The sequence below is a fragment of the Poecilia formosa genome, unplaced genomic scaffold, assembly GCF_000485575.1.
Source record: "Poecilia formosa unplaced genomic scaffold, Poecilia_formosa-5.1.2 Scaffold612, whole genome shotgun sequence".
Taxonomy (NCBI): Eukaryota; Metazoa; Chordata; class Actinopteri; order Cyprinodontiformes; family Poeciliidae; genus Poecilia; species Poecilia formosa.
The window spans coordinates 114157-124462 of NW_006800551.1; the positions used below are offsets into that span (position 1 = coordinate 114157).

The 10306-nt window shown below is 38.1% G+C and overlaps 2 protein-coding genes across 2 annotated transcripts in view; one reads left to right on the forward strand and one right to left on the reverse strand.

Annotated features, from left to right (window-relative positions):
• The first annotated feature begins 1571 nt into the window (after positions 1–1571).
• Positions 1572–3192, forward strand: cox8b (cytochrome c oxidase subunit 8B). The gene is made up of 2 exons (XM_007541491.1): positions 1572–1868; positions 2861–3192. Exons 1-2 carry the CDS (start codon positions 1587–1589, stop codon positions 2951–2953), a joined length of 375 nt encoding a protein of 124 aa, XP_007541553.1. The 5' UTR covers positions 1572–1586; the 3' UTR covers positions 2954–3192.
• Positions 3193–5839: 2647 nt separating this feature from the next.
• Positions 5840–10306, reverse strand: part of tmem170a (transmembrane protein 170A) — a 7487-nt gene continuing 3020 nt past the window's right edge. Inside the window, exons 2-3 of the mRNA XM_007541492.2 lie at positions 8280–8450; positions 5840–8010 (exon numbers count right to left, since the gene is read on the reverse strand). Coding sequence (XP_007541554.1) covers positions 7880–8010; positions 8280–8450 — 302 coding nt within the window. The 3' untranslated portion in view covers positions 5840–7879. The remainder of the gene's footprint in view (positions 8011–8279; positions 8451–10306) is intronic.

Genomic DNA, 10306 nt, shown 5'->3' on the forward strand with positions numbered 1-10306 from the left:
AGCGTTCAACGTTGATTCAATGTTTCTGGCTGACATTGATTCAATGTTGTTTCAATGATTCTGTGCTATCTGGGAAGACATGACGTCAAACAAACTTCAACAGTTTTGAAATAATTTAGTCACATGAATTAGAATCCATTGACCCTGTCACTCAATAAAAGTTAAGATGCTGAGCTGATTTACTTGTAGAATCCATGATTGAAGTTATTTGTGGTGTACTTTTATACTTCATAAAACAAGAAATCCCCTAAAAAAACAAACATTTAACATTTCAAATAGCGCAATATAGCTATATCAAAATCTACTGTCCGACAATCATGGTAAAAAGAAAGCACAGATTCTCTATATTCTGAGGTCTTACGCATCAGGAAATAAAAAATCATCAGCCAAATATTGACTTGTAGAATCTTTTGAGTTTTTGTGTACAAAAACTCAAAAGATTCTACATTGCTATTAATTAGCAAATGAACTCGAAGAGATATGGAAAAACTGTGTAAAAAATATGTAAATCTTTGCTGCTTCTATAGAAGACAAAGCAGACAGTTGCATGTCAAATTGACCCATTTTAAAGTTTCAAAATCTAAAAATAATATTAAAAGTATTTTTTATGTTTCTTCCCCTTTTCTCTTTACCCCACTAGTAAACTGTGAGAAGGCAGGTATTGTGAAGACTAGACGGGAACCTTTTCTGTTTCCATGGGCAAACCAGGTCCATGTTGAGTGGACACAGCAGAGGAGGGGTTAAGCATATAAATATCCTCTGCAGGAAAGTCCTAAAACACACTGTATTCTATAGTTGGAGGTGGAACTATTAAAATCCTATTAAAAACGATTAAAAATAAATAGCCGAGAGAGTAAATGCTTGGAGATTATTTAGAAGGCTCTGACGGGCCTCTTTCCTCTATTTATTTTGGCTGTAGATGGAGGGATACCCTTATTCAGCTTTCTTTTAGTTGATTAACTGGTCGATAATAATAAAGAAAATGCCAATATTGACTCGGCTGAGGTTCCTTACTTCGGGACCAACAGCTTTAGTGTGTTATAGCGGCCTGTGCGCATGTGTGTCTGCAGCTAAAATATCTTTCAACTGGGCGAATTCACAGACTTAAATTGATTCTGGTAATTTTCTGAAAGAGTGAAACTGAGCGGAAAAGACGGAATTGTGTTTAAAACTGTGGAAGTATCTTTATACCGTGTAGTCTAACAGACTTTTGGTTGCATCTACTCTGAATTTCAGATTTTAACCTAACATTAAAACTACTTAAAACGACGTATTAATTAATTAATTAATTAATTAATTAATTAATTAATTAATTAATTAATTAATTATCATTGTGGTTTTTTTTAAACTAATTAATTATCATTGTGAAAGTCTATCATTTAAGACTTTCACTATTCCGGCCTTGGTACAGAAGCGACATGAAGTGGTCACATTAATTGTTGCGCTCAGCAGCTCCTACAGCTTGCAGAGTGAAATGGGGACACGTAAGTCAGACCAGCCTCCGGTCTGAAGGTGAGACAGCCAATTACATTCCATCGTTGTAGTGCAGGGGGCGGAGGGGGTGTCTGGGGAGGAAAGAGGAGAGGATGTCCTGCACGTACGCAGACACGCGCGCGCCCAAACTAACTATCGCACGAGCAGATAAAAGTGAAAGGCAGCAGACTTACGGGAGTCAGTATCTGTCACTTGTAGCTGCAGACTGCCTGGTGAGAGCTGTCCCTCTTGTCTCTGTGACCACAAGCGTCCTCTACGCCTCTATCATGTCTCTGCCCGCCGTCTCCAGGCTGTTCAGGACTGCTCTCAGGAGCAGAGTCGTTCCTGTGGCTAATCTGACGACCAAACCTGCCAAAGAAAACCTCTCTGCTGGGGTAAGTTTAGAGCCGCCGCACCTGCAGTCACTGCCTTATCTCCATGGGGCCCATACCCCATATCTCATCCTCCCACAGGTCGTTGTTAATCTCTGGCATATAGCTTGGTTTAAAAGGTGTCTGGGTTATGTGAATGTCGGCTCAGAGGCTTTACCTTAACTGCGCCAAACTTCTCAATTCTTTATTTTTTCCCTCTCAGAATTCCTTTTAGATAAGTCTATATATAGACTTATCTAAATATATTACTGGGTTATTATCTTGGGTTATTATATATTACTTAGTTATTATCTTTGTTCCCGGGAGAAAGACTCATTGTGTCACGACTAGAAGTTTATCTATATTTAGCCGTTTTAAAAAAAAAGAAGAAAAAAAAAGTGCGTCAGTATCTCGCCATTGTTCCGCCCAAATCCATCACGTACACTATCAAATAAATAGCACGTGCCACTGAGTGTGGCGTGTGCACCTCAGTATACACACTAAACTGCGGAACTTTCACGTTCTGTAACGACTCTATGGAATTTTCACGTTCTTCTGTAAATTTGTTGAACTTTTTTCTCATGTTCCAGCGGAACCTGCCTACCGAACAGGTGGCAACAACGACCTTGATCCGGACATGTAGCGCTGACCGGCTAGGTTGAAGAGTAGTGACCGCTTGTTTTCAACCACTGCGTTATTAAAAATTCACACCCTTAACTATTCCCTTCCAGTAGTGTACTTACAACGACGAATCTCATCATTATACAGTAATAAAGTTAATAGCTGAGTTGTGCCAGCTTACAGCTGGAGAACAGAAACTTCTGTTGCAAAATTATATGATCTCATATTCTGTTGTTTTAATGTATTATTGCATATAGTTAGTGTGTGCTACAGTCTCAGAATGCTCCTGGGATTTGTTCTTCCAGTCTTTCTAGTTTCCTTCCATCTAGTTGATTTGTATAATTTGAATCAATATTGACAATAAAACAACACTATGACTGTGTCTCCCCATCCAGGAGCAAGCAATAGGGATGACAGCCTTTTTCGTCGTCGTCCTGGTTCCCTCTTTCTGGATAATGGCTCATCTGGAAGACTACAAAAAGAAATAATAGAGGAACTGGAAAATGTAGGAGGATGGAGTTCCAGTCAATCTTTCTCCAGCATCTGATGAAACCAGATGATGGTCTTCTTTGTACCAATTCCAACATTTGGGTGGTGATAACATTCACCAGTGCTCCCATCAAAAAACATACATATTTAAACACAAGCATTGTTCTGTTTTTGTTGCTGATGGTGATGTAGATTGTGATAGTGTGCCTTATGATAAATAAAAAATAATCACCAGAGATTCCCAGAGTCCAGAGTAGTTCTTCCTTAAGTCTTTATGAGAGCAGCTAACAGTTTAAAACTCCAGCAGCTTTTGTGTTAAGAGGAACCTCACACAGAGAAGCTGAAACTCTGACTCTTGCATATTTGAAATTATGTTCTTTCAAATTTAACAGATTTGTGTGATTTAGCTGGAAGTAAGCAGCTACAGCTTCTACTATCTAACCATGGAAAGTGTGGATGTGATAGGCAAACAAAAAAAAAACAAATCAAAAACAATTTTCTTTTATCAAAATTGTCCACATTTAGGCCTCTCCATGTCTGTTCCACACTGCTCTATGCTGGCTGCACAGCACAGGATCAACTTTCAAATATAAAATGTAAAACGTTACTTGTTCCTTTGAACCTTAGAAAGAAAACACCCATATTTGCCTCGACTGTAGACCATTCATACACACCCACAACATGGTGTACTGATTAGCCAACAACTGATAAAGGTTCAGCATTTCTTGGATCTGTAGGAAAAAAAGTTGCTGTAAAAATCCATGTTCACATTTCCTGGATAAAAATAAGAAAGAATAATATTTAAGATGTTCATTATCTGTGTTATGAGCCTGTTGGTAAAATCCTGTTCCACATAAAGCATTCTGTGGTTCAGTAAACCTGGATATCTTGACTGAGTTATGTAATTTAAGTACATGAAACCAGTTCATCTGAAGGGAATAAATAACTGCACAAACTTAACTGAATGAAACATAAAATAACATGGCCCACAGCGAAGGAAGGGAATACATGTTGACACTACTTCCGGCTTCTGCGTTAGTCAGTTATAATTGTTTCAGAATGGACCTTGTTCCAATAAAGTTGTAATTATTAACTTATGTGAAAAAAAAAAACATTTTCACTGAACTTTGGCAATTAAGCACTGATCTCAGCATTACATGCATTTTTTTGTTCCCAGAATTGTAGTAAATATTTTAATTACTGATGAATATAATGATGAATTATTTCATTTCCCAAGAACGAATGGAAAAACCTCTAATTAGCTTTTCTTCATTATGTCTGCTGTTACCAAACCAGTCCTGCGGGTGGCAGCAGAGGCCTGCTGATTGTACATGTATTTGACCACTACAATTTATGAGTCTTGGTACTTTGGCTCATATCTGGTTACAGAAGCCAGATTAGGAGTGTGCAACCAAATTATGGCTCATTAATTTTTTGTTTTACATTTTCATTACTATATAAAAATACATAATATTGACATGATACGTGTCAATTTTTCTCAGTCTCAGTTATTCTGGACATTCAAATCCTAAGTGGGTAAATAAAAGGCAACTCAACAAGTGAGCAAGTCCAGCTGCTCTTTTTAAATATTGTAGCATCAAAGGTGTAAAAGGTTTTACAATCTTTCCATTTTATGTCTTTATTCTTTTATGTCAAACAACTGGTTGTGCTTATTTCACCTGTTTGCATGATATCCTGTAAACAGGTGACATATAAAGGTAAAAGAAAAAAACAACAACAAAAATTTTGCTCCAAGAATCTGCTTAACCCATCATCTCTCTGCTGTAGAATCATGAAGATGTTTATTTCTGTAAATACATTTTCTACTCTTCATTGGTGATGAGAAATTACCATCACTTAATCTTTATGTACCCATTGTTAAATGTAAGGAACATGATAGTTTTTGGTTTTTCCAATAAAGAAAATCTGAAGACCGGAGCCTTTACATGCACTAAGCTCCCTTTATTATGATACTGCAAAATAGAATCTAACACAATCAATTCCCTTTGCAGGTGACCTCATTAGTAAGCAGAGATCTTAATCAGTCCAGTAAAGACGTCAGATGTTTGGCACAGGCCTGTGGTAAGTCTGGAGGAGAACTGCAACGATCCACAATTTAGGAAGGAGAAACTGCTGACATGACAATTATTAGTTGTTCACAAATTCAGCCTTAAAGGAAAAGTGGACAGAAGGAAGAAAGCCACATTTTTACAGGTCACCAAAGGTCACATGGGGAAACCTGTGGATGAAGCTGCTCTCATCAGGTCTAAATCAAACATTTTGGTCTGGCAGTGAAACACTGGTCACAGGTCATGTAAGTTCATATCAGTGTGGAATTGCACTGCATCAGAAAACATGTAGGAAAATTACTGGTTATAGTGACAAATTATTTTTATTTAAAGCTTAGCTTTCCTGGAAAAACAACTAATTTTGAAAAAGGAACACATTTAGAAATCTGTGACTGAGCTGAGGCGTTCTCAACAGGATGACTGCTTTTAGATTTCTGAACTACATGTGAACCATATTTATAGAGCTTTCAATAACCTTACCATAAAATAACAAGCGTCTGGGATCTAAAGAGTTAATGTATTTAAGACTGAGTGGTAAGTCTATTTCACCTTCTGAGGCATGTCATAAAATTCCCTCAAAGTTTAGAAGCAGTTTGAAAGGAGGGGAACCTGTTGGGTTGGTATCACAGCAGCAGCTTTCAGTACATCTGGGAAATGCAGCTGCAGTGGAACGCTGCTTCAGGCAGCTGCCGATGGATCAACTGGATGAATAGAAAATGTGCGACAGCATTTCACTCTGTGCAGCTCTGCAGTGAAACAAGTTTGCAGTTGCCATTATTTTGTTATTATGAAATATTCTAATAAGCAGAATACATATTTGTATAAAAATACCCCAAAACAAGCATTTATTCATCAATACAGAGACAACAGTAAATGATGAAAATATTTTTTAACAAAAGCAGATTTCTTTAAGTTACAACAAAAAAAAAATCAATTGCAAATATTTTCTCTAACAAATGACATAAAATACATTTGTTCAATTGTTAATTCATGTACCTTGATTCACAATTATCAAAAAGCAACATAATATCAATCACAGACACGGGGCAGATTTCATAAGCTGTGAAAGGCAAAAGATACATCTACCAAGCAAAAATATACACAGAAAAATAGAATCTGCAGAAAAATAGAGCCATATAGATCTTGGTCAGAAAACCTAAAAATGTACAATTAATTTAAACCATTTACAAAAACATTCATTGAAAATCATCAAATATATCAAATACTTGCTTAGTAAAAGAAATATTAAAAATAAAACGAATCACACTCCCAGACCTTCCAAAACTAGTTGACCTCCTGAAACCGGGTAAGACGTGGGAGTCTGCAAAAATCCCCTTATTTCTGTCTGAATGAAACAGCAGGGAGAAAACACTCCAACATATGGAGAAATATTAGCAAACATGAATAAGAACAGAATGGAGAGCAGTGTGTGTGTGAGCTGCTGGTTCTCCACCCTGGAAGACAACCAAGGTCTTACGACTGGTTACACATGGATTCATGGAAGAAAGCAAATATGTGTATGAACACCACAGATGCATCTTTAGCTTGCATTCAGAGTGGCTTATTCAGATTCATATCCGCAGCCTTACGGCTGTGAGATGGTGAGAGAGAGCAGGACTTTGAGCAGATAAAAGGAAGGCTGAACAGAGAGCAGAACAGCAGCTACTTCGCTTTGAGCTCTCATGGAACCTGCTGGATTTGGCAATGTACTGTCTACTTCATTATGGCTGCTCTACGGCTAATGTGAGATACTAAAGCCAGTTAAAGTTGTTAGGATTTTATCTGAAATATTAAATCCCTAAATGACAGCAACTGCTCTCACACAACTCTGCCTCTGTTATAATCACAGGACACGATTTTCAACCATATTCTCTATACTGTTATGTCTTTTAGTTCTCCAACAGAAAAATGAATTAGGTAGAAGCCAGTATCAGCAGGTCAAAGCTTTACAAAGTAATCAAGATTAAAAATCTGTCACAAAACTCTGGTAAGTGCCATTTCTAAACTTCAGGAACCAGAATAATCAGTTGGTGTCAGTTCTGCTTACATCCAGCAGAGGTTACCATGGTAATAAGCCCAGTTCAAAGATGAACCAGCTTGGTAGTTCTGAAACATTTTGAACTGCACCTAAACATTACTTGATAAGCCAACAATCATGCTTCATAGTCCAGACCTCTGGTCACATCTGTCAGGTTATTGATGGACAACTGCAAGACGTAGGGTTAAAGGTCATGTAAACAACTGGAGTCTGTTTATTGTTCAAGCTTGCCTTACATAGTAAACTCGGAGGCTTCAGTGTGCAACCTGCTGCTCATTGAAGCTTCAGAGAGATGGCTTCACATGCCAAACAAACAGGAACCAGAAAACACAAAATAAGGCCTCAAGAAATAAAGCAAGTCTTCGATCTGACCACCACATTTTGGTTTAACAGTGAAGCAGCCTGTCAGTCAGATTCATGGTTTACCTGCAATGTCTCACAAGCACGCACGCACACCCTGAGGGAAGAAAAGTATGGAGTGACAAAACTGCAGCCCACTGCTTTCACATCCTGCATAGAGAACTTAAACATTTTTTTCAACGCCCCCCCTGCAGTTTTCCACTCACTTTGGAATAAAGCGAGCACTAGTGCTGCTACACACAGCACTGTGTTATGATCAATAATTCAAACTAATGATAGAACGTAACATGGTGCATACTTTAAGCTCACACACATGTACCTTTGACGGTTCAGAAAAGTCTGGCCTGTTGAGATTACAACAAAATGACATCATAGCCTAAAAGCTGAATTTGTTTGGTCCAACTCTGTTCCACTTCCAGCTCTGTTCCGGTTTGGAACCAGCAGCAGACTCGGCTCTGCTAAAGGGTGGCGAGGATCCTGAGGAAAGAGATGAGGACGACGCAGAATGACTGTCCTACTCCAAAAACAAACGCCTCGAAGGACATCATGGTCTTCCCCGCTGCTTTGTACACCCCAGCTATGGCTGCACCTGAGGGACACAAACAGGTTCATGACTTTATGTAGGCCTACCAACATGAAAATGTGGAACAGAAGATGATGGTGTGGATGAATATATTGCAGGGGATTCTAAATAATGAGTCTATGTTCTGAAAAACAAACAAGAATCTATGTGTTTCAGTGGAAAATGTATACAATTTAAAGATTTCTCCTACTTGTTTTATCCAGACAAAATTAGATCATCTTGACTAAAATATCATAAGAGAAGAGCAAACACACACACTGAGGTGGAAGGCTTACTGGTGAGAACCCCCCCACAAACTGGTCCCAGAATGCCCATGAGGAGGATGGCGATGGGTGTGAACCGGGCGATCTTATGCTGCCGCAGCGTGGCCAGGGAGATCAGGGCAGCAGGCAGGTGGAAGATGATGGAGGACACAGCGGACCACAGGAACACGCCGTACCACATCTCTGCCGGAGCAAGCAACACGCACCGTTCAATCTGTGGGACATGGCTCACAGAATGCTGGCTTTCTGGTGAAACTTTCTTCTGCTTGGAACAGTAAGTGTTTGGAACTACAGCAACAATCCATGGATACATTAAAAAAAAGTGCAGGTACATCAAGAATGAATATGTATTATGAGCAAACTAAGGAAATTTGTGTTTGGTTATGTATTCTTACTTGCAACAATGTTTCTTAGCAATAAGATGTTTACCTACAGAGACCTGTCTATGTTCAATCAAATGGTGCTACTTTTGGAAGAATAAATGCATTTGTAAGTTTAATTGAGTTCACTTTATGGATCTATGGCTACTTAAACACTGCGCCCCCTGTCCTTCCTCATTCTGATGGTTTTCCCACTGCTGTGATCCAGCATAAGCAGGTCAAGAAATTAGCTTGTAAGAGCAAATGTTAACTTTCTAATATGTTTACTATGTTACTGTTGAGCTAAATACTATTAGCAAGTGGATTTTATCATTGTTACAAAGTGAAGCCAACATTGCTACTTACTGATCTGTTTCACTGTTTGTTTTTCCCACCTCAAATTATTATGAACTGATGTCAGACCAACGTATTAGTTCAATAGAATCTTAGTTTTTGGCACCATTTAAATGTTCTTCAGAAAAATAGTTGCAGGTTAAATTACTGGACTGTGTCTACTGCTGGTGAGTAGCTCTAAATGTCTAAATGTCCTCTTTTTCAGGTTATCTGTACCAATATGATTTAGAATATGTTGCAGCTCTGCTCGTTACATGTAAAGGGGCTAATTTTTCTAAGGCTAAGCTCAGATTTGGCGGCTGTAAAAAATAAGCCTCCATAGTGAAAGAAAACATGAAATATAGGGTCCACATGAAAGTTTTGCCACATATTTGACCTCCACTAAAATTACTTTGGAAAACTGTTACGAACATGATCTATTTTATACGTAGCTGAAGTTGGTTTCCAATTCTAACTTCCGATTCGGGAAATGACTAAAGGGCGATTCACTTAATTTTTCACGACCTTCCGCATCTTTAATCGACTCTAGTTTAAAAACTACAACATCTAGACTCTTTAAACCTGGACTAGATTATTCTGCTCTAAAAGCAGAATATTTAGAACCATGTTTGGGATTTGTGAAACTTTTATCTGATTTGTGAAACTTCAATAAAGGTTGATTTTACCACTTTTATGCATCTGGATCACACTAGAACTGCTCCAGTTACTAAAATACAACTCATAGACTCTTCAAACTTGGACTAGATTATTTTCAACTAGCAGCAGAATATTTAAAACCATGTTTGGGATTTGTGAAACCTTTTTCTCTATTGTTTTGCATCTGGATCATACTAGAACTGGTCTAATTCCAAATCGACAACACCTAGACACTTCAAACCTGGATCAGATTATTTTCAATTAATAGCAGAATATGTAAAACCATGTTTGGGATTTGTGAAGCTTTTTTCTGATTTGTGAAACTTCCAAAAAGTGTGATATCACCACTTTTTTTTTTATCTCGGTCACACAAGAACTGCTCTAATTGGGGCCTGCCCATAGCAATGCATAGGGAGTCAGTCACTGCCTCCATGCATTGCATGGCAGGCACCTATTGTTCTACAGCCAATAGAATGTCTCTTTATTATTTATCTTTATTATTGCGCAGCAAGGCAGTTCATTAACATTAGCACAAACATTAGCATTTCACTGCCCCCCACTAGTGCACTGCTTTGCATGCATTAGCATTAGCCTTTTATCTAAAATAACCTATTTGTTAAATTTCTTAATTATTTGCCATGTTTAGTATACTGAATGGAGTAAGTCAATGACAGAGAACATGCTAATGAT

What these genes read in the sequence shown, in the direction of transcription:
- cox8b (XM_007541491.1), top strand. Translation starts at nt 1,587, where the DNA reads ATGTCCTGCACGTACGCAGACACGCGCGCGCCCAAACTAACTATCGCA. An exon ending in AAGAAAACCTCTCTGCTGGG is followed by an intron (nt 1,869 to 2,860) that starts GTAAGTTTAGAG and finishes CTCCCCATCCAG; the next exon opens with GAGCAAGCAATAGGGATGAC.